The sequence below is a fragment of the Agelaius phoeniceus genome, chromosome 11 (genome assembly GCF_051311805.1).
Source record: "Agelaius phoeniceus isolate bAgePho1 chromosome 11, bAgePho1.hap1, whole genome shotgun sequence".
Classification (NCBI taxonomy): Eukaryota; Metazoa; Chordata; class Aves; order Passeriformes; family Icteridae; genus Agelaius; species Agelaius phoeniceus.
In genome coordinates this window covers 19,250,555-19,275,000 of record NC_135275.1, presented here as the reverse complement: position 1 = coordinate 19,275,000, position 24,446 = coordinate 19,250,555, and the positions used below count along the sequence as shown (strand labels likewise).

The 24,446-nt window shown below is 42.5% G+C and overlaps 1 protein-coding gene across 12 annotated transcripts in view; it reads left to right on the top strand.

Annotated features, from left to right (window-relative positions):
- The window catches only part of FOXP1 (forkhead box P1), a 376,781-nt gene that overhangs the window by 195,296 nt on the left and 157,039 nt on the right, over positions 1–24,446 (top strand). For 11 of the 12 annotated variants that reach the window (XM_077184567.1, XM_077184572.1, XM_054640153.2 and 8 more), the window contains one exon: positions 18,297–18,478. In XM_077184567.1, coding sequence (XP_077040682.1) covers positions 18,308–18,478 — 171 coding nt within the window. In that variant the 5' untranslated portion in view covers positions 18,297–18,307. Of the gene's footprint in view, positions 1–8,310; positions 8,328–18,296; positions 18,479–24,446 lie in introns of those variants that run through there. The other variant, XM_077184571.1, reaches the window with a different exon arrangement.

Sequence of the window (24,446 nt, the reverse complement as noted above, 5' to 3'; positions counted from 1 at the left end):
AATGTCCACGCACACATACATTATATGCCTTTTCAAATAGAACAGTCTGTGTTCTCTCACATTCAGTTCAACAGAATTAGGTTGGGACTGTATTAATCATGGAGCGTCTTACCCTTTAATTGAAGTCACTACAGTTCTTCATCTGAACGCCTTTGGTGAGCCATGACCATCTATGGGCCATAATGTTGGTAATTAATAATTTGTGTATATTTAGTGTTGTTGAAGCTGTTGGCTGTGGTGCATGGGACTCTGACACTGTCCATACTGTTTCCTTTGTATCCCTCCCTCCATGGTGGCAATTGCAGCTACCACCCACAGTATCTTCGTTGTTGTAAACTCTGTGTAGGTCAGCAGTCCTGGGAGTCACTGAAGAAGCTCCTCTAGCTTCCTACCTCTACCAAAGGTCTTACAGTAAGAAGGGAAGAAATAAATCCTCTGCTAAATCCATGTCTGTTAAGAGGAGGAAGGGATAGCAGTAGCCTTTGCTGGTGGCCGGGTCTTACAAATAGGTGCATGCAGCCCTCATGCAGTCCATGACCAGGGGAGCAGGGGAAGTAGTGGTGTTTGTTGTGTTGACATGAAGAGGCTGCAGCCCCAACAAGGACTCCTCATGCTGCTCACAAGGCCTGTGGCTCAAGCCAGATGTTTTGCTGAAGCAACTTGACGAATAGCTGGACGCATCAATAGTGGGAGATTAGCATCTCTGTAATTTAAAGTATTTTACTCCCTCCTCTCCCCCGAGTATCCTGATGTTCAAGGCTGCCAGAAAGTGCCTGTAATCTTGCCTTTTAAGTCAAAAGTGTAGGAGAGGACTGTTTTAGGTGTCTCTAGGTGCCCAGTTTGCTGTATGGTGCAGAACCATGGGTACATCACATTGCTGAGGCTGTTCCATATGCAGATATTATGCCTGTTTTGTGAGTAAGTGTCTGTGGAGCTGCTTGAACACAGATTCCTATTACTGCTTGTGGGAGTCGGAATTTTGTACTCTTGTCTTCCAAACCGTGTTCCATCCAGCAACCCCTTCAAGTCTTGTGAGACCATCACCTTTGCATATTTTGTCTGAAAAGTCTTCGCGCGCAGTTCCGCGTGCCAGAAGCCGCATACTATGTTTTCCTAAAAATTACGTTCGGGTTGCCAAAAAAATTGGTGGGAACTTGCAATTTCCGAGTTACAAGTTCACACGCCAACTGCGAAAGGAGAAAAGCCGACGTGCGAGGTTTTGCAGAACCCTGACTGTCTCCCTTCCGGCTGAGCTCTAATCTGTGCTCCCACCGGTGTCGTGTGTGCCGACAGCCGGAGCAGGCACCGGGGCTGGCGGCTCCCTTCCAGCGTGTGGGCAGCCCGAGCGGCACAGGCAAGCAGGAAGGGAAGGAGAAAAAGGAGACCGAGCTGCAGACTCTGACTTGAGAAGTAATTTCAGCCATGCCTTGGCGGATGGGAAATTGGGTTAGCGTGGTCTTTGGAAAAGCACAGGTTGGGCAATGAGAAAGGAGCAGATCGCCAGCGGAGCAGGTGGTCGTTTACAAAACAATCCGTCTTTTTATGTATTTAGTAAGTCTTGAAGTAATGGCTGCAAGAGATCCGTTTGTTGCTGCCCATGCTCCCCTCCCAATTATTGAAAATAGCTTTTGCACATCCTGATTTTGTGTGCTGAAATATTTTGGGGTTTAACTTTGTTATTTTATTTTTTAAAGTCTTCAGTGGTTGCATGTTTGACACGGCTTTGTTATGCTAGATGTTATGCTATGATCTGGCACACAGAGCATTAATTCCTTTATCAGCTCTGTTTCCTTTACAGTTGTTCATTTAATTGAGCTCCTCTGTGTATTTTGCAAAACAAGATGCATTCATTATAACTTGCAGACCTCAGATAGTATTGTAACATGTTTCAGAAAAATAGCACTTTTGTAGATAGTTGTGGAAGTTGGGTGTTTGGTTTATTTTTCAGATGATGGGAGGAAGCAGTAGCAGAATTCTTGCATGCATAATCAGTCAGAACTTTCCAGAAGCTCTTTATTCAAGTTATTTTCTTTTAAAGCTGTGTTTACTCTAAGAATTCGGCTGAGGCAGTTGAAATATGTGGCTGCAGTGGGGAACAAAATACACTGTATGTTTTGTTACTCTCCTTGTTCTGCTTTGACTTGTGCAAACAGTTTTAATCCAAAGGAAGAGATCATACGGTCTGTGACTGCGGTATCGTACAATCCAGTTTAGGGTGCAAATTACCCTCTTATGGTACATCCTGACATTGAATAGTTTTGTCTGGAATAAGCTGTAAATAGAGTGTATCCTTCTCTTTCACAAGCCCTTGGAGCAGGAAGCCACATGCCTTAGCTCTACAGTGTTCAGGAGCCAGCACATCTGTGGGACCATGCACCTGCATGCGGCTGGAGATGTTCAGGCAGTGTCTTCAGTGCAGAATTTGAACATTAAACACTCATTTCTGGTCGCAGACAGCCTCACATGCTGCCCAGGGGTTCAGCACCAGAAAGGCCATTTCCTGGAGCATGGAGCAAACTCTGCTGAGCTTGGCAGAGCTTGTGAAGTACCCTCCCAGCCCAGGGCTGAACAGCTGGTTCTGGACAGGTCATGGGGCCACAGTGCTGTCTGTTGGGAGGATTTCTGTTGCATTGGCATCGTGCATGAAAAAGGTATGGGCAGGCACAGGAGTGCTCAGGATTGTTCACTGTTACTGGCCAAGGCAAGCTGGAGAGGCTCATGTGGTGTCCTGCAAATCCTCTCTGCTGTTGCCTCTCCTTCTCCCAGCCATGACTGATGGTGGATTGGAGGTGGGCATTGCTCCTTAGCCACGGGTGAATGTGGAAGGGGGATGAAGAACTTGGTTTCCTGCATCCTGACTCAAAAGTAGGCATATGTGCTTTTTTGGGGGAGTTAGAAACAAATTGGTTTCTACAGAGCTTTTTTAGGGAGTTTTCTCAGGCACAGGATGAAATTTTGAGGTGAAAAAAAAATCATGCTTCTCTATTGGGCCAGTGTGGAGAAGGACCAACTGTATTTTTGGGTGCTTGGGATCCATGTGTGTGGCTGTTGAGGAACATGTGCTGCATGTACACATCTCCTGCACAGAAATGTGATGGGTGGAATCCTTGCTCTGGACTGAGACTGGAGCTATTCCTGGGAAAGAAAACATCAAGGAAAAACTGGGGATGAAGGCACCTCTTCTGTCCTGCTTACTCTGTTCTTGCTGATGTGAACTGGCATGCTGGGTGCTTGGATAATGTGTGTGTTTGTGTGTTAGCTTACACACCAGTGTGCACAGACACATTTGGTTTCCCTGATGCATTGTGCTGTCCTTGCTGTAATCTGAGAACCACAGCCCTTGGACAGGGCAAGGCAGAGAGTCCATCTGTGTCTCCACAAAAGCTTAGCTAAGTGCATTTTTTTATATTGTGTTATGGGCCTGATTCTTGTGGGGGGTTAGATGCTCTCTGTTGTGGATGCCCAGTGTTTTTGCAAGTCACCCTGCTCAGAAGTTGGTGGTTACAGGGCTTTTTTTAAAGGGGAAAAAGCATTTTTCCAGTTGTTTCTCCATAGACTGAAACTGCTAAAGAGCCCTTGCTTAGTTTTCCACACATAAGGCACACACTGATGGGAGCATGAGAGGGACTGCAGGTCTTGGAAGGCTTGAAGTGTGTGAAAACAAGGAGTCCTAATGAAAAGGGTTTTGCAATTTAATTGTAGTGGGTGTGCCTTTGTTTGTGCAGAGAAATGAAAGTGCTGGAGGCCGAAGTGCTTTCTTTATCCTCAGAATAGGGAGCAGTACAAACTTCCCTGGCCAGTTCTGCCAAGGTGCCTGAGACCTGCAAGTCCCTGCAGAGCTTTGGCTCTCTGCTCACTGGGACCCCATCCCAGAGCCTTTGAGCCTTCAGCCATCCAGCCTCACAGGGCTCCCCAGAAATACCATGTTTAGCATGAGAAGGACCTTTCTTGGGTTCCTGAGTGCCTTTCCTCTTGAGGTGTTTGTCCACCTCACAGATTCTCTGCGTTTGGGAAGACCATTGTGTCCTTTGCAGTGGTTTTGAGAGTCACGACTTTCCCAGTGTTCTGCTTGTTCAAGGCAAGGGGCTTGTTCCTCCTGCCCACTGCCCTGTTAACCCCTTTGGAGTAGTCCATGAATCCCAGTCTGGTGCCAGGGGGCCAAATGTCCTGCTCCCCTCCTGAGCATCAGCCTCCTGAGCTGCCCCGTGCCCCACAGCAACACAATCCATTTTAAAAAGATGCTGTTTGCAGCATCTTGGACTTGCTGTGCAAGGATGAGAAATGCTAACATAAATTCTTTAAATAACATCTAGTAGTGTTGAATGCACAGAATTATAAAACATTTTTATATTCTGAGACTCATTTGCATCTTCACATTAAAAACTGTGGTTTTCTTCTCAGGGAATGGTTGCAAGATCTGATTTGTTTTGAAATCAAAGCTAAATTTGTGTTCTTGCTTTCCTCTTTGCCCTTCATTTGACAAATTTTTCTTGTTCTATAAATACAGAATTGTAAACAAGGGCTAATCCTTAGCAACAACCTGGAAAGTTAACATTTCTCTCCAGCTCCTATTATAATTAATTCAGACACTATGAATATGATGTGATTTACACATACTATTCCTAAGGCCAGGAGGTACTAATATCTTGTTAGAGAACTGAGGAAAAGAACATGCTTTTGTGTGTGCCATATAACATAATTGCAATGCATTTTCTTTCATGTGTTTAAAGATGTTTAAAGATGCTTTTTACTTTGCACTTGAAAAATGAAAGGCTTCTGCTTCTGCATTTGGCTGAAATTGTCTTAAATGTGTTTTCCCTCCTGCAGCAGTCAACATTGTCAAAACATTTTGCAAAGTACATTTTAATAATATGGGTTAGGACCATGATTATATTAATTTAATTCTCTGTGTAGGTAAATTCGTAAGATGCTTCCACTTTGTCGTAAAAGTTTTTCACAGTAAACATCGTATGTTTTCCCTGTGCAAAAAAGGAAGGAGATAATATAGTTGACAAAAGAATAAAATGCCTTGTGTGAAAATTGTAAAAGTCCAGCTTGAGCAGTCTTTCTCTCATGGTCCATCCTTGTATTTTATTTAATTTTCATTTAATTTTGTTTTGTTCTGTTTATATTTGTTCAGGGAGTGTTTTTGTAGTGTTAATCTATGTAAGCCACATGCAGTTGAAAACTGCAACTCCCAAAAGGCTGTGATTAAAACATTATGGATGTGGCAAACCACAAATGCAAAAGGAAGTTTACATTTAGATTTTCTATATAAAAAATATTATATTCAAGTTTTGTAATACCTTGGTATCGTGGTCAGCATTGCCATAAAAATTCTGTGTTATATGGAATGATACAATCTGTGAAGCATTTCCCATTATGTAGACACCATGTCTTTAAATTATAGCAATTTCTTAAGATTTTAAAGCAAAATGAGCTCTTAGAAGTGTGATTAATAGCAGGGAATGAGGCTAACACTGGGTCATCAGTGGCACTCCATTACAAAAAAGGTTGGACTAATAAAAGCATCCATCTATTTGACCAATAAAGCATTTGAATGATATGCTTATAGTTTTTATCATAGTGTAGTTACTTTGTACTGAATAAACTGTGATTTTACGTGCTGGAAAAGGAGCGTGGAACAGGCAGCGCGGCTGAGGTGAGAGCAGTTGTCTCAAGTAGGGAAATATCAGGACTTTTATGTGAAGCTTGATGTTTTCAGAAGCCTTCAGGTTGCAGTGTCTAAATTTTTGAAGCTGCTGTGAAATATCTAAATCCCCCGTGACCCGTGCCTGCCTGCCCACAGTCATTCGGTGAGGCTGGCCCTCGCTGTCCTGCAGGGAGGGGAGAAAGGAGGGTATTGTGTGTAATCATTAATTCAGAGTTAAGTCCCCGGCAGCCCCAGACATCAGAAATACTCTGCTGCAGCACAGGAAATGGGGCAGCACTTCTGTTTTCCTGGTGTGCGGACGCCAACCCCGTCCTCGAGTCGCACCTTTCATCCTGCCTGCTATTATGCTGTCAACCTGATGTATTAAAAAATAGGCAGTTGCCTGAACAATACTGCATTTGGGTTTTATTTAAATACCTGTCTTATTAGTAGGTTGTACTGATTTCATGGTTTTGAACCTTTTTTTTTCTTTTTTTTTTTTTTTTTTTTGCTACAACAAAAGGCTAAACATTTTCTGAGAAAGAAAACGAAGGTTCTTGGCCAGCTGTGGATGTCCAGGATTGTGCTGTGAAAAAAAGTAACAAATATTCTAAAACTTGTAAAAAAATGATGAGGGGGGAGGCTTCTGGCCATCATGCTGTTTGCACATGAAATGGCAAGGGAGGGGAGATTAGTGCCAGGGCCAGCTGTGACCTTGGATGCTTCATAGATTTGAGACTGGGATGATTTTCCTCAGTGCTTGGCGGTGATGCTGGTGCTCATCAGAAGGTAGGGGTGAACCAGGGAGGGACGATGGTGCAGCTGGGAGGAAAAGGGACCCGTGGTATAGCCCACAGTTATATCCACTAACCCCACCTGAGTGGTGCAACATCCTAAAGGGCTTCTTTTACATAGGAGAGGGATGAAGAGACCCATGGAGGTCCCATGCAGGGATTGTGTCAGGGCAGGAATGTAACCCGGAGCCCTGGATTAACCTCTACCATTAGGACCATCCATCTTCTCTCCCTGTACTTCAGATCCTTCCCGAAATCCGTGTTCAGGATAGACAACTTAGAGAAACCTCCCTGGAGGAACGCTGCCATAGGAAATTTCAGGAGTGTTACAGGGATGAGAGATGGGGAAGAAAAGGCTTTCTGGAAGGTGGCAGACCTAGGGGATTTGGGTGTCCTGAGCACCTTGAGGACTAAAGTCACAAAGCCTCAGGGCCAAGAGAGGGATGTTGGGTCAGGAGCAGTTGGGGGCAGTTGAGGTTTTGGTTGCTGAAAGACATCCAAGGGGCTTCTGGGTTAAAAAAGAGGAGCTGGGGAGATCTACAAGGATCAAAGAATGGTGATGGGAGGCAGAGGCAACGGGGCTGAGGGTAGGAAAGAAAAAGGAGGGAGAAGAGGGCTGAACCATGGCTTCATTGCTGTTGCAGGGCCCTGGCATGGCCATGGGTGTGTGTGTGAATGACTCGTGTCCACGGTCATGCTGGGCTGGTTGGGCTGTGTCAAAAGCTGTTGTTTTGCTTGTTTGTTCTAGGAGTGAAATGAAAATTTTGTACTCCACCTTTTGCAGTTGTTTTTCTGGGTTTTCAATTGTTTTTGTGTTTTTTTTTTTCTAATGCAAATGGATCTTTCACATTAGTGGTTTGGCCGGTAAATCTTGTTTTGTGAAACACTTTCAAGTGTTTTCAACTCCTTTCTTTCTCCTTTATCAGAACAGATGCACAGCTCTGTATTTTCCCCTGCTGCCTGTTGTCTTGAGGTTGCACAGCAAGACTGCAAAGGCTTTTTTGTTTGTTGTTGTTGAAGGGGAGGAAAAAAAAACCCTCAATCCACAGAAGAGTTAACAGGATTTCACTTGATCTGCTCGTTTATGCAATGAGTAATGCGAGGTTGGTAACAGCAAATTGTTGTTTATAAGCAAACATGGCACTGTGTAAACAAGAAGGCCCGGTCCCCAACTGGTTTGATTTCATGGTGGTCAGCAGCTGATGCATGTAACGTACAACCTTTCTGCTTCTCGAAATGTCAGAAGAATGACTATTTGTTTGTCTTGAGTTCTTCCCAGCTGTTTACTCTGTAATGCATTTGCCTCAACCTTGATTCCCTAAGAGTGGCCCCTTTCTCCTCCCTACTCTGTTTACATTAGTCCTGCCCCGAGTGTCACCTATGAAATCTGTTGATTATTCCACCTGGTTAATGTTAAATTGCTCTTGCAAGATGATGTGTTTGTTCATAAACACAAATGCTGGGCCCCTTGTTTACTGTACCCATGGCAGCAATCAGTTATTAAACAAATATTGCTTTGTTTGCGGGTGTGAGCAGCAGTTTATCCTGCAAGGTCTGGAAAAAAACCTTTAAATGCTGGGATTTTGATAAAGGAGAAAAAGGGGAGCTTGTCCCTGGAATGTGGCTGAAACTCACTTTGGTTTGCTTTGCTTATCTTTAACTTGGGTGAAGGGGCTAGAAAGATTAGCAAGTTGTTTGGTTTTTCCAAGAGATTTCCTTAGTGTAATGATATCTATCCAGTTGTTTGCTTTTTTCAGAAGGGAGAGAGCACTCCTGCAAGACGACTAGCACAGCAGTAGACGGCTGATGGCTAGAAAATCCTGCATGGAGCAAACAAGGAGGTAGAAGGTCTAGGATAAAGGTATAGGGCTATGAACCAGGTAATCACCCCAAAACTACGGCCTTGTGTTCTATGTCAGCATTTTCGGTTTCTCTCTTCTCTCGTGTCGGATTTTAATTGATGCATGTGCCCTCAATGGGGTTGGAAAAGGCAAAGCTTTCAGCTTTACTTCTGAGGAGATCTGAGGAAAATCTGTTTTAGAAGCAGAGCCGTTTGAATGGAGAGAAAATACCAAATTTAAAAACACGCTTTGTTGCTCCTCCTCCTGCGAGTGAGATGACGGAGCTGCTTTTCTTCCTTTTATAACTGGAAAACTGCGTTTACATCTGCTAATTTCTCTGTGCTGCCTGTTTGTTCTTTGGTTTCTGGGAGTCCTAATTAGAGAGAGCCATCCTGGTAGTTGTTGCTTTTGGGTTGTTTTGAAAATGAGCAAGAAAAACTTGCTCACACCATCTTTGTTTTTCAAAATTACTGTTTGTTATTGTTTCTGAGTGGGGCTTGGATTTCAAATGCCAGGCAGGACCTGTTAGCACTAACAGTAAATGGCTAGGGCTTTTTACACAAAGGGAGTAAACCCTCTTTGAGTGACCTTGAGAAAGAAATGTTAACTCTTTTTGTGTGAATGTGTTGCCTATTCCTGTATATCTGAATTCATTTGTTAAAATGTGAAGGGGTTTTCTGTTTCTTTATATATGAATTCATTTATTATGATATCTTGGATACATATTCATAGAAAGCATAAAATGAAATAATTGTCCTCTTCATGCCTTGGAAAAGAAAGCAAAAAAATATACATAAAAATATATTCCCTGTATTCCCTAGTTTGCATCAGTGATCCAAAATACTGCTCGTTTGAGCTGCTGGAGCAGTGTCAGGGCTGGAGGGGAGCTGGAGGTACCTGAAGTGTGTAAGTGGACAAGCTGGTCATTAATTAACTCGTGTTACTGCCATGAATCAAACCTTTGCTACCTTGAACGAAGTGAAAACGGCATTGTGCAGAATTGTTAGAGTTGCACCTGGCTTTGAGGTGGTTTTTGACTTCTGGAGGCTGCTAGAGAGTTTAGATATGCTTTAATGGAGATGTGCATGGAGGGTGGGAGTCTAATTCATCTACGGCCAGCACTTGGTACGAGGTTTCATGTTATCTTGTTGGAGCAGTGCTGCTGCTGTCTGGCACAAACTGACTGTATTTACTAAATGCAACTTTGGTCTTTTATTTGGTTGAACAGTCACCTGTTTTTCTGTGAGGCAGACTGCAAGAGTTTGTGATGCAAGCTCAGAGCAGTGTGCATGCAAACAAATGAGTCCTGGCTGTGAGAACAGCTCTGCAGTTTCTGTTCCTGTTGTGCACGGAGCAGCAGGGAGCCCCGCAGTGCTGTGATGCCTGGGCTGGCATGAGCAGGTGGGTACCTCCCCAGGGACACCGACCACGGGGCCAGCACCCAGGGCACCTCGCTGGGGACCTTCCTCCTGGAGGAGCCACTCCTCTGGTGCCACGGTGCTCGTCTCCATGTGGTAGCAGTCATGGATTCGCCTGGTACAGTGAACTATGGCTTCTGGTTTGCCTTGGGGTTTTTTTTGGCCACTCGCCATTCCTTTTCTTCCAAATAAACTGATCCCGGTGATGGGTAAGGATGATTTCTGTCAAGCTCACAGCTGAAAGACAGCTCTCCCCAAGAGAGAGGAAGGAACCTCACTCTGCCGATGATGGTATGTAAATGATTACATCATATTTGCCAGTCACTTGGAAGTGGCCCAGCTCTAGAGCTTTTATGCATCTATGGCATGAGCTTCATGCTGAATATGGATTTAATAGCTGTCAAGCTGAGAGGCATAGATTGAGATAGAGCTGGCTTTGCAAAAGGGGTGTATTTATCCAAGGTGAGACTGGGAGTAACTTCTGTGTGCATGTGTAAAATGGCGAATGCAAAAATCTAATTTGAGGAAGTTGGATGGTTCATTGTCTGTTTAATGCTTTGGGTGTTACCTCATGGAAGGGAGTGAGACCTGTTGTCTTCACAGCTTGCTATGTTTTAGTGCCCTGGTTTTTCATGGGGACCAGCTCCAGCTCTTTTGAATAGAGCAAATGGCAAACTTTTTAATGTCTGTTTCAATTAATTCTTCTTGGATTTGCTTGATCTCTGTTCTTACTGATTGTGGTCAGCAACACCCTCGGCAGAAGAGACTTCCTGAGGGGTAACTGCACTGACTGGTTCTCTGACAACTTAAGTTATTTGACCATGATTTCACAAAAAGTCAGTGTGGCACAAGAGGGATTAGGCTTCTGATTCCCCTTCCCTTCTCCTCACCACAGCAGTCTTAAATTTCAGCTCCTGCAGAGCATCAGTCAGCCTTTCACTGAGGTGCCTACAGATGATTTCAGGTTGCTGTGGCCCTGATGATAATGCACTGTTGCTGGAAAGAAGGGACCCAGGCAGTGTGAGCCACGCACCCAACAGTGAATGAGGTCGTGCCATTGCATATAGTTAAATAAGTTTAAAATTGTGGCAGTCTGCTTCTAGACAGGAGCTGCCATTCAGGAGATTTGAGGGCAGCAAGAGGACATAAACACATAATAGGTGGCAAAAAGCCAGGCTGGTGACCATCGTGACCCACAGGGAGGAGGTTGGGCAACCTGTGTTCTTCTCCTGTTGGCCAAGGTGTTGTACTTCACCACTTTTTGAAAGCACGGGCTTTTCATTCACTGAATTTTGATACAGCTTCACGTTTTCCTGCTCCTTGCTTTTACTCCTGTCTCCTTTCTATGGCTCTGCATCACCAAGTAGCGTCAGCAGGGCAGGGGGGAGCAGCCCTGTGTAAGCCAGGTGCCAGGGCCATGGCCCACAGGGATGCTCCAGGAGCAGTGTGAGTTGTTTCCCTTCCCGGGGAGGCCAGCACATCACCTCTGCCATGTGCTCAAGTTCCACTGGCCCAAGGCTTGGGATGAGTCCAGCCGAGGTGAGAGCATCAGGAGGCAGAGCCAAGGATGTGCTGAGGGTAATCCCATTTCTTCTGGACCCTTTATTTCCTAAGCACTAAATGAAATTTCAGATTTTAGATATGTCTAGACATATACAGTGCACGATAAAGTTGATAATACATTAATCATTTTTAACAACAGGTAATATGCATAATTTATGGTGTTACAGTGCTATCTTTTTTGATATTTATGATGGATAATGCTCAGTTTTTGCCCTCATATTACTGCTTTAAATTATACCACAAGAAAATTAATGAGAAAGTAGATTTATGGCTTTCATTTGTTTGTCAATTCGGAAATTAATTGGGTGTTAATTTTAGCCGTCCCTCATCAGACCAGGTCTTTAGTATGTGTGCATTACTTTGCATTCATTGAAGCCTACCTCCCATTTACTGTGGGTCACTAGCTTTGCATACATTAAAATAGCCCTCAGGCTCATTCTCTTGATTACTTTTTGAACTGCCATGCATTAGAAAATTTACGCCTTTCTGTTATAATTATGAAAATTCTCTATTGGAAGATGGTGCTTGCATAACAGCAAGTGTACAGTCTTGCTCGGCGATGTAAGATCATATAGCAAATCCCAATACGTTTTTGTTCTAATCCTAGAAAATAGCACTCTCGACAATCTTTGTTGTGCGAGTTTCATCCTTTGAAATTTCAAGGATCCATTTTAATGCATTGAATTACCTCTTTAAGCTGAGGAAATATCAAAGGATTTCACCTCGTCGCTGTCTCTTTGTTTCCTCTTTCCACACATCCCGTGCGCGTTCCTTCCCTTGCCTTGCTCCAGGTTTGCCTCTCCTCCTCCAAACCCCGCTGTCAGACGTGACTCAGCATCACTTTTTAGGACAGCGAAGCCTGATTTGCTCTGTTTGCTACTATTTTGGTTGATTCCTAAAGATGATCCTTAATTGCACTTTGAATCCCCTTCTCCTTTCTCCTACTCCTGCACAATTCAGCAACCACCAGTAGTGTGTAGGCGAGTGGCCTTCGAAGGGGTAAGCATGAAGTTTTATCCAAAAAGTACCCTAATGTACTGACAGTTGATCTATAGTTAGTTAGTACATAATTATACCTAAAATACACCCTGTCAGCAGGATAAATGACGGCTACTGAAAACTCTAAAAGCATGACGGGTGTTCACCCATCTGCAATGACGAGAGTGGAGGGGTTTGTAAGTTGAGAAAGGCTGGTGAGTTCAGCATGATCTGATTTAGTTAAATCATGCCATATGTTGGGATAGCTCTCTCTAATAGTCGTGCTAACCACAAACACAGGCAAAGAGAAGTCATCTGGTCCACCTGGCTAGTTTGGACTTCCCTCCCCGGCGTTATTTCTGCACTTCGCATGGTGGCAGCCCTTGAGCTGCTCATGTGAAGCTGGCTGATTCACTGTTAATTGTGACATGGTGTAATTTAGTAAATGAGCAGCTGAACATCTGTACGCCTTCCCCCACGGCACATCAAGCTTTACCTTACACAAGGCTTTTAATTCCACTAGTAAATCCTTTTTCTTTTACTGAACTCATGGATGGCGGGATGGTGCTGCTGGCTGCCTCGCCAGCCTAGGCACGGGGCGTCAGCTGGAGGAGATTGGTGTTCTGGCATCAGCTGGGGGACATCAAAACATGTTCCTGGAAAAACTCACTCCTGGTGGTGGGATGTGGAGCCTGAGGTGCGTTCCCTGGCAGGGCACTTGCTCCAAAGATACCAGGACTAAAAGAGACCGCCTGTGAGTGGGGCAGGGGTCTCCTGGGAAAGCTGTTGGGTCCTTGTTTCGCATCCTGGCAGTGCCAGGCTGGTGCTGCAGGGTGTTTGTCCCTGTGCTGTGGGGAGGCAGCAGCTTTGCTCCTGCTCTCTTGTGTTCCCTTGCTGGTCGCACTCCGGAGCACGTTTCATTTTCAAGAGGTAAAATGCTGTCTTTGCGGCGTTGTGTTGTTGTGGAATTCTTCCAAACCGTGTTTGGGGTTTTTTGTTTTGTTTTGTTTTTAATAATTACACGGATAAATGCTCTAAAATTATTCCTGAGCCGGTTTTGGGGAGCTGCTTTTGACTGCTAGGTAGAACTTTTATTTATAAATCATGCACGTATGGATAAAATGCCTGCTGGAGAATTTTGGGCTAGATCGTGTGATTTGATCACTCACTTAAAACTGATTTTAGCATTGACTCTTCTGCCTATAAAAGTAGAAATACATTTTATAAATCTGTGTTGTGTTTAATTTACATGTCCTTTCATGGCTGGGCCAAGTTCTTTAAGGGCATTTATTCTGCTTCATATAAATAATTGATCAGCCAAGTTAATTTACTTCTGCCTGACTTGGTCAACCTTAATTAACTGCCCTAAAATAAAGACTGAACTTTTTGTTAGCTTAAAATCTTTCACAAATGTGGCAAAGGAGGGTTGTATTATGACAATATTTTTGCTGTAGCACTGGTCCCAGGGGATAGAAATGCCTAATGATCTTTATGTGCATATGTATTTGTAAACACCCAAGTACTAACAGCTGAAATATAATCATGGACCTTGAAGAAACTTTGAAACACACAGGCTGTGCTGTGAATCTGCAGTCCATGTTAAGTCTGGAAGGTTATTTAAACAGGGATTTTTAAGGCCAGAAGACCCCAGGGATGTTTTTTTAAAGGTGATGATATGCTTAAAGATATAGATTGGTACTTATTGAAGAATCTTAAAAATGCCTCACCAGATGCCTCCTTGTATGGTGAAGCATCTAGAGACATCTGAATATCAGTCCCTTAGTCTTTCAGACTTGGAGTGGGTCCTTATTCTGACAGGTGCTTCAGTCAGTAAATCCTCCCTCATGCTGACATTAAACAATGCTGCTTAGTCTTCAGAAACTATACTGGTAGCAGAATTGCAGCAGTGGCACACTTCAGCGCCCACCTCCTGCCTACTAATCTCCATGCTTAACCTTGCTCATCTTAATAGGCCAGTGGAGCTGAGATGTGTATCAGCAGCATCTGGTCTTGGCGCTGTTATGGACTTTATGGACGCATTTTTAATGCATTAGCAAGAACTTTTTCAGAATTAGGATTCCTTTAGGTTCTTTTTTTTTTTTTTTAACCTCAAAAACACCGACACTGGAGTCATCAGAAAGATTATTTTAATTCAGGCAAAGTTCACATCTGAGCTATGTTTTCTCAAATTTGACCATGTCCTTAAGGAATTGGCTGTCTCCTGCTTTTCTCCAGGTAATCTGGAAGATGATTAGCTGTTGTCCTCCTGTTGACAGAGTGCCTTCTTTAGATTTTGCTTCACTGAAATTTTGCTCCATTACCTTGAACGTAACATGTTCACCAAAGAGATGGGCCCGGCTGTAGGGCTTTGACTTTGTGTTTGACTGTGCATCAAAGCTAGAAAAAGTTCTGTGCAGGTTAAAATGGGAATCTGAAGAAACTGATCACTCTTCTGAAATTTTTAAACCAAGCCTACATTAAGTCAGAGCAGTTCTTTTATTATGTGTTCCTTGACTTCAGGATAAAGTTTCACAAGCTGTTGTTGATACTGCAGCCCACCTTTGGTCCCTTCATAGGGGAAAAACATCTTGTGTCACCTTTAATAATTCAGAGTCATTCTGTATCCCTCATAACATGAAATACCATAGAATTTTTCTATATATAGAAAAAAATACTTACACTGGTAATAACCCACATATTTTGAGCGCTAAAAATGCATTTTTCTTTGCAGAATTGATAAGAGAATCATTCTGCTTTCTAGAACATATGAGATAGACATGGACCCTTCTACCATTAAATTTCTTAAGTCAGAACCAGGTTTCCTGCCTGTCATGGAAGTAGTTGTGGAGTATTATTATTTCTTATAGTAAATCATTATGCATAACAGCTTCTCCAGCACTGTGTTGGTTGTATTCAGACCAGAATCACGGTTTGTGATGCTTCACCTGGAGTTTCAGTTCAGTTCCCACAGAACCTAATTATGTTGCATAAAGTCAACCTTGCTTTGCATTTTTCTTTCACAATTTTGAATGACAAACTTCAGTAATAGGCTCCTGTAAGTTCATCTCCTCTGTGCTGGGAAGAGACAATTATCTCAGCCATCCTCAGTGTACGATCACCTCAGTTCATTTAGGTGTGCTCAAAAAGACAAATAATAATCATTCTTGCAGAAACCTCTCACAGGTTGATTTTTCATGACATGACACTTAATGATCAAACCAAACTGTGATTATCCATGTCAACTCACATTTGACTTCAGTGATGAAATAAACAGTCTTTTCCCCTTGAAATACCAGTTTTATATCGGAGGTATTTTAACAAAGTGCTTTTATTTTGTACAGGCATCTAGTTTAAGGTATATAGAAGTTGACTGCTTGTAAATTGGTGGGTTTTTAAAAAAATGCTTAAAGATGTTCACTTCTGCTTTTAAAATAATTTTTTGAAGGTTCAAACATGGTCCCTTAGCAAACTCTCTTTCCACCTTTGTTTCTTTGGTAGCTGCTGCCAGTTCTGCTGGGATCTGTAGGGTGGTCACAACCAGTGAAGGGGCCATGGCCCCTGTGCAGCTGAGCTGGTAACTGGCTGGGGTTCTTCAAAAGGTAAAAGAGAGCATGAAATTTGTCATGGGAAAAGGTTCTCAAGAACTATGATCTTTTTCTAACCAAATACAATAAATAATCCATCTTTTTCTTAGCCCTATAGGTTAGAAAAATTGTTGCAATTTTTACTGTTTTTTCTTTCCAGGACCATTTTGCAGTCCTAGAGACAATAAATAACTTCTTGACCAGTTTGGTTGTGAATTATTTTCTGTGTCCCGGAGATATTTCGCTCAGAAGGGCAAGCCAACAAATCGCGATCAGGCAGTGATGGATCTGCTCCTCAGTGGTGCACATTCTTCTTGCTGCTGTCAGAGCTTTGCTTGGTGCTTCCTCTGACCCTACTGCTTATTTATCCAGGTTCTCACTTCCCATTTGTTGCATCAGAAGTGCTGGAAAATGAGATGTATTTCTTTACTGTTCTGGCATATGGGTTTTAGCATCTCTTTCCACCACAGTGGCTGCTGGAGGCACCTTCCACTAAATCTTGAGTTTGTCCTTCCTCCATCAGCTTCAGTCTGTGTGGTGGGGACACGCCACCCACCATTACTGTCATGCCCCAAAACAGTCATTGGCATGAGTTTAACCCTCTAACCCAATTTTTCCTGGTGGTCATTGTTGTCTTCATCTGCTGCTGGGGTAAATTAATGTAGTGCTCCATTTTCTCCAGCTGAGAGCTGACTCCAAATTTGGGTGGAAGCAGAAAAAAAATTGCATCAGTTCTTTCTTTTTGGTTTGTCATAGGGTAAAAGAGGTAAATCCTTTTTTTAGCAGTATAGCATATAAAAAATTGCCTGCTATATCTTTGGGTGACTTGAGAGCTGTCTGTGGATTCTCACTCCTGTGTCTTCTTCCAAAGCAACCTGTGCATGTCACTGCCTGGTGTGTAATCCAGCCTTGCCTGTTAGATGTAAACACATATTTAGACCTTATCATGCTTATGGGCTTTTCTTACAGTGCTGAAAATTAAAAACACACCATACTTGGTGTGTATCGGAGCAGGATCATGTTAAAAGCCAAGAGCATTTCCTAGTGGTGTTGGGAAAGCTGTAGGTTTGTTTAGATCTCTGGAGCTTTTACAGAGGAGTTGACAGAAGCTTTATAATGAGTCTCCAAGCCCTTTTGTCCCCTGGCATAATTTGAAGATTTAACAAAAAAGATTGAAAGAAGTTTCCATAGACCAGCTGAAATTTATTTAAATGTAATCTGAATGTTTGAATCTGTCCTGCTACCATCCATGTGCTTGGTTTACTGAATTCAAACGGGTTCTTCCTTGAAGATAAAACATCTCCCTTCTGAGGTGAAGTACCCTGCACAGGGGCATTTGGCTCCCACGTGCATGTGGTTAGTGTGGAGTTGGCAGTGTGCTTGGGACACACAGCTTGGCTTTCCATACCCCATCTTCCCTGGGTGAGGGGGAGAGGAGGGATGGGCTGGTGGAAGCCAGACACGTTAATGGTATTTAAACCCTGGAAGCTGGGGCTTTGCAGGTGGAAATACTTTTAAAACAAGTCATCATAATATCTCTGAGTTAGTGCTTCGCAGCTGGAAACTGGCATGCTTGCTTTGTGTGGGGAGTCTTGTGCACCAATGGTGATATTTGCTCCTGAGGGTGTGCAAATCCCAGGGGTGCTGGGGTGAGGAGGTGGGTACTCATCCTCATCCTCATTGAAGGCTTGTGACCCACTGATGCTCTTGGTGAGCTCAGAGTGTGAAGCAGCCAGGGACAGGCTGACACCAAGAGTCAGTAGAGAGGGCTGGCTGGAGGGAGTGTGGCTGCTGAGATGATGTTTAGCCAAATAACACAGGAGACTCCTCGCTGTAATGCCATAAGAGCATCCAAATCTGTAGCCTAAAACTTGGCCAACAAGACTAATTCTGTGAGCATTTGTAGCAGTTCTCCTGAAATGAGAAGTGATGATGGTTCAGCACATTCCAGATTAAGCCTAAATTGCTTCAGAGTAATAAAAGGTGCTAATTTGGCACTATCATGGTATGAGTGAAAACCAAAATAGTGAATTCTCCGCTTCACCTCCATGCCCCTACACAGCATATATCACATTTTTGATATTGTCCATCATATGTTGCCAAGAATGACTCATCCGTTTCAAAGTAAAGCATCCAGATGTAACTAGAGAAATTTAATTATGGATTCTGTGTGTTCGTTCAAAAATATTTTTTTTTCTCTAAGGGAAAAAAGATGTTGAGCAAATAATACTATATTTAGAAGAGAACTAACTTACTAAAATTATAGCTGTACCAACGGATAAATAAACATAAACTAGTAGCATGAACCATTAATGAAAGATAAATCGTATGAAGGAAAATGACATATGTTTACAGTTTTGGCAGGATTTAAAACAGGGCATGTCTCCTTATATACAGCAACTGTTTTAACAGCTGCTTTTTTTTTTTTTTTTTTTCCCCCCCTCCCCTCCCCTAAATTATTTCAGGTTTTTGAGTCATGATGCAAGAATCTGGGACTGAGACAAAAAGTAACGGTTCAGCCATTCAGAATGGAGCGAGCGGTGGCAACCATTTACTAGAGTGCAGCCTGCGGGAAGTGAGATCAAACGGCGAGACACCTTCCGTTGAAATTGGGGCTGCAGATTTAGCACATCTCCAGCAACAGCAGGTACTGTAAGATGCATTACAAGTTTCCTACCTACAGGAAAAGCATGAAGCATTTAACCCCCCCCACTCCCAAGCCCTTTGTACTTGCCAGGCAGAGGATGCTTTTAGGACTCGCCTGTGACATTCTGAGCGTTTCTGCCCGTAGGGGATTGCAGTCAGTCGTTAGTGTAAAGGGAAACCTTGGACTTCTCTTCCGGGGCTCCTTTTTTGTAATCATTCCCTGGAAACACCCAAAGATCAGGGCTTGCTTCCGTTGCCGGATTGTGTTGAGTCTGGTGGCAGAGATTGGGTGAACTGCTGTATACAAATAACTGGTTTCCAAAATATGTCACTGGGTGGAAAATACGCTAACGTTAAGTTTTGTTTTTGCAACAAATTTTAATATAACCTAGCAACCTCTATCAACAGAATGTTTTCTATTAGTGAGGAAGGCTAAAGAGGTATCTGCTGTGCAAAATGTCAGAATAAATAAATAAATACATCCATGTCCGTGTTCCTCAACTCAGAAGAATCAGAACCAAATTGTGTGTTTTGCCTTGGTATTTTAATTAGTGTATATTCTGGGAAGTGACCAAATTCGCCAGTGTAAATTATCTGTATAATACGGTTTGGCTTTTTCTTTTCCCTGATAAAATTCTGAGGCCCTCTGAGGAAATTTTACACCAAAGTGCTGGGCATGTATCATTAATGTGTTTGGGAACAAAGGCTGCAGCAGAGCCATGGTGAATACACTCACGCCTAACCCTCACTTTCTCTAATGCAATAAGGATTCTTAAAACCTTTTAAATAAGCGATTGGCATCTGTTTAAGACTCCCCTAAGTGTACAGTGATCTTTTTAGCAGGTTGTTGTGGAGAAGAAAAAAACCTGTGCTCAAAAACAAAGCAAAGTGAAGGCTTGAGGAGGAGCAGGGCACCCCATTTGCCAACCTAAGACAGAAAGCTGCCATAATTAAACAAGTCAGAAAAATGGATGATACTAAATGCACAGACTTTGGTTGTTTCAATCATTTCGTCCTACAGGTTTTTACTTGAAGTGAGAATACCATCAGTGAGAAAATCACAGCCATGCTGAATTCATTACTGCAGTAGTCACACAAAACCATGGATAAAATTTCAATAACTGCAGGCCACAGTTGAGTAAACAGTTGCACTGAAACTTAATTCCTGTTGACTTTTCCCTCATTCTTTGCCAGGGGCACATTCTGATTCGTAGTGCAAAGACAACAGGGGTTACAGCTTTGATTAATATAGGACAGTAGAAGAGGAGTAAAATATGTTCCACACAAAGGTCTCATCTTAAAAAAGGCTTAGTATCAAAATGAGTTAATTACACTGTGTTTTCCATAGGAGCACTATGGAATTTTCCAGTGAGGCTTTGTGCAGAGAGAAACAGGGAGGGGGGATCGTGCAGACGTGCACACGGTGGACCAGAATGGCTCAGACCTCTGCTCCTCCACCATGAACTGACCCTGTGCCAGGGCTTCTCCACAGCCATCCCAAGGCTTGTAGCTATCCCAAGAGCTCAGGATGTCTCAGATAATGTTGTCACCTCACATGTAATGGCTGGTGTCATTCAGCCGCCCATTCGGTCAGTTAAGGAGTGGCACCCATTCATTCCCAGTCCTCCAGCCCTCCCCAAACAGTGCTCGGCACAGACCCGAGTGCTCAGGGCTGGGGATGGGATTGCCAGGCTTGGGATTGCTTTCACACAGCTCTGATTTTAGCTTGGAGTTTATTTATCCTCTGCCAGTACAGAGAATGTGGTTGGGGATCTTGCTTTTCTCCAAGTTCTTCAAAGACCTTTATGTTCTGTGTTTGAATTCTGCTGTTAATTGGTTTTGATGACTAACTTCTCCATGGAGTTTATCTTTTATAAAGCAAGTTGATTGCAAAGTTTAAAACAGTTATTAAATAAAAAAGCGACCAACAAACCCAGTCCTGATAACAATAAGAGGCTAATCGGAGCTAGCATAAAAATATCAACCTTGGTGTTTGGAAAACATTTTTAAATGCTGAAAAGAAGAAAACCCCGTTGTTTTCAGACAGCTAATGCAAGCATTTACAGATACACATACAACATGGAGCATAATGTTTAGATGTTTCTCCGTATACAACATATGCTCTCAGGTCACTTAACAGAATGCATTCTACAAAACACTCCTTCAATACAAATGAATGAGTTCTGAATTAAACAGCTATTTCTTAAGAGCATTTCATTCAAATCTTTTCATTTTGCCACCTGGCACTTGTTTTGTCTGAAAAAAATAAAAAAAATCAGTGGTGGGTAGTTTGAGCTTTGCTGCTGTGGTTGGTTGTGTGTTCCCATGATGAGCGTGGCAGAACAGTGAAACCTGCATGTACAATGGCTCGTGAAAGCAACTGTGCTGAATTTAGGGTCACATTTTTGGTGACATTTATGAATTTATTAGGACTAATAGCTTTGTTAGTATGAGAGAGGAAAACAGAAATACTTGAGGGTTTTTTTAGGAAGTTTTAATGGGTTTGCAGACTTGTAAACATTTTACCATGGAAAAATATGGAGCACCACAGCTGTTCATATGTTTGCAGGAGAAGTGTAGGGTGTGATCACTCTTGCTGTGAGTACAGGGAGGACTTGTAGGACAAGTTTTATGCTTCCCATGTCATGTTAGGGTGATTCTGCCATGCAAGGAGACAGAGAGTGATGTGATGCTCAATTATTTTAGCATTAGCAATCTCATAAAACGTACTGTTAAGCTGGGAGTAGCAAATGTGGGGATGAGTTCTGCTATTTATAATAAAGCCAAGTAATTCCAACTGATGTTTATGTTGGTGAAGTAAGAAAGGCAAAGCAATACAAGTGACTCTTCAGGGATGGCATGTATGTGGAAGAGTTGGGTAAAAGTGGAAATGCATATAGATGTCACCCTCAGAACCAAAGTTTAAGGGAAAGAGAACTTTTTCTCACAGTATTTTGGCACCTGCTGGGGGTGGCAGAGGTGGCCTTCCCTCTGCTGCTGATTCCACAGGTGCCAGAGGTCAGCATCTCGTGGCAGTAATTGTCAGGATGTGGTGGAATGGGCAGGGGTTTGGTGACCTGCTTATCAAGTCTGGGGCAGGCATGAAGGTTACCTGGATCATTGTACTTCCTAAAGAGATGAAGCAGGGATTTGGTGTGGGGTCAGGTAGTGGGGCTCAGGAGCTTTGTCCCAGAGTGCCCACGGAGGCAGCGCCAAGCGACAGAACAGAAAACCTGGGAACAAAGTACCAGGCAGAGTCTGGCAGCATCTGTTGGCTCTGAGGCATCATGAAAAACATTTGGGAGGTGCAGAATGGGTGTTGGAGTGACCCACAAGCTGAAGGTCAGTAGGGACAAACTGCCTTTTAATGTTCATGATCACAGCTGTAGTTGCTTCAGTGGTTTCTGACATCTCCTCAAATAGAAGGTTTGATGCCTCAGTTCTTTTTTTTTTTTTTAAAGCTTATAAAATAAATATTATTTATTGCATTTTATTTTTATCCTCAGGACTATTCATTAAAGTGTTCTTCACGTTATTAGCAGTGAAACAAGACTATGAATTGAACAAAGAGAATGATTACAAAGTTGAATCCTGATGCATAGCAGCAAGACACCAAGTGCTGTGTTGCATGGTGGCAGAAATACAAACCTCTCCACATCAATAGCCGGATCCACTTTGATACCGTAACTTCAAGTACTGCCCCACGAGTATAAAACTCAGTATCTTTGTCTAATCCAGAAAGCTTTTGAACTTTGAGGAGGTATGACTTTAATAGTAATTTGTTGACAGATTAGCTGCAGAGATTGCAAAGGGTTTATTTTGCAGAACTGGCAGGCTCCTATCAGTGTTCTCTTAAGGAAAAAAACACACACTGCTGTTTTGCAATTGCTTGCATTTATTGACAAGCTGCGCTGAGCAGGCAGAATTGGAATGTTTGGATAATGTAAACCTATAGCTTGTCTGATGGAGTGTAGTGTACTTTTAGGTAGTGCATAGATTGCTTGATAAAAAGGGTTACAAGGTGGCCGTGTTTATGACAAACTGGAATAGAAATACAAATGCAACTGGTATGTGGAGAAAGAAGGAGGAGGTTTATGTAAAGAACTGTGGGGAAGTTTCTTTTCTTCACTTTGTCTGTGAGCTGTACTATACTGTAATTATGAAGTGTCACTTCAAGCTTTCTGAAGAATTTAGATAAATACTAGTTTTGCCATGTGTCCACCAAGTAAGGAAAGAAGGGGGTTTTCCTGTTATATCCTGTTTTGTGCTTTTATTCCAGTAAATATCTGCAAGTGAAAAATACAGTTTTGTTCATGTGTAAAAGAAGGCCTGATAGACAAAAGAAATTTGGACTAGATTCTGGTCTGTGCCCTGCAGTTGGGCTGTTTGTGGTGTCTGTGTGAAGATGCCAGAGTTGGGCCCTTTGGCAGAGGTTGTTTCATGAAATGTTGAGATGTGAAGGGTTAGATTGAAGGAATCAAACTCCAGAGGGAATATGTGGGTTCTTCAGATTTCGTTCATGTTCAAAGACAAGGAAAATGTACAAGAAATGGGGGATTTGGTGTATTGTTGAGAGGCTGTTTTAACGGGGCAGATCAAAAAGAAAATTTGACTAGAAAGAAATCTGAATTTGCAGTGTAAATTAAAGAAATGCCTTTTTTTTTTTTTTTTTAATTGGTGAGTTCCAGGTTATTTTGCAAACCTGTGAGGAGAGGTTACAGACCACATCAGGAGTTTAACAGTCCCATTGATCATGATGTGGACTTCTCTCTGTAGAGCAAAACTGCTAAATTAGATCCAAGATAAAGTCTTTGTTTCATATTGACATAACTGGGTTAGACCAAAATTGTTTGTTAGACTTAGAAGGGAGCGTCCGTGTTGAGTCATTTTGTCCAAAGAGACAGAAAGCCTAATTATTAAACTGCTGTTGCTATTGAAGGAGCCATTTGAAAGTATAGATTAAGCTCCATGCAGGCTATTGGATTGTGTCTGATTTTGTATTGTAGTACCCTCATAATTGAAGATTACAGCATGGTGAAAAGATGACTGCATTTGTAGAGCTTCTGCTGTTTCATCAGAGATTGTGAAAAACAACTTTATGTTCCCAGTAACTTTGTGGCTTTTATCATTCAGACTTTTCCCCCAAGTTCTGCCATCTCCCAGCATTGAACGGAAGGTGACATGATGTCTTTTTAGTCATTCAAATCTAATAACTTTTAATCTGAAGGTTAAGTAGTGAGATATAAACTAAGAGACGATAATATCAATTTTATGTTCACTGAAGGGCACAATATACCTCTTTCTAGTAGAGGGAAAATTGTGCGTAAAATGTCTTTTGCTTTTCAATGGAAAAGCTGTGGCTCTGAGAGCTTAGGAATGAAGCAGCGCTGGAAAAATTAAATAAGTTTTAACATAGGCTGGCTACCTTGCCTGGGTTTTAGAATCAATGATTTTTTTCCTTAATAATTCAATTTTTAGATCAGTTGTCAATGAACCATGCTGAGAACATTCATGCAGCATTCCCTATCCTCACTATTGCTAATGTCTTTGTTATAACTACTTATTGACACCAACAAGCCCTAAATTTTCTCTAACTGTTGAAGGGTAATGGGAAACTACTACTTAGTTGCTATTGCTGAGATTATTGTTTTCTCTTTGTCCTGGTTTTGTTTTATTTTGCTTCTGAGGTCTTTGATAAATAACTGCATAAACCTGAGTCCTCAGAGCACCTTGACATTGGCACCCAGAGCTCTGCTGTTGTGTGTGCAGGTACAAGCATGGACATGCAGAAGCTGGGTCATTAGACATGTAATCACCTGGGTTACATGCACATCCAAATCCAGAAGTCCTCTGTGGGCTGCCCATGTCTATTTCTGTATTTATTTATTGTTTTACAATAGCTGCTTTTACTTCACCTGGTAAATTAGGATCAGGCAGGAATCGTTTAGGTTTCTGTGGGCTCTTTGAAG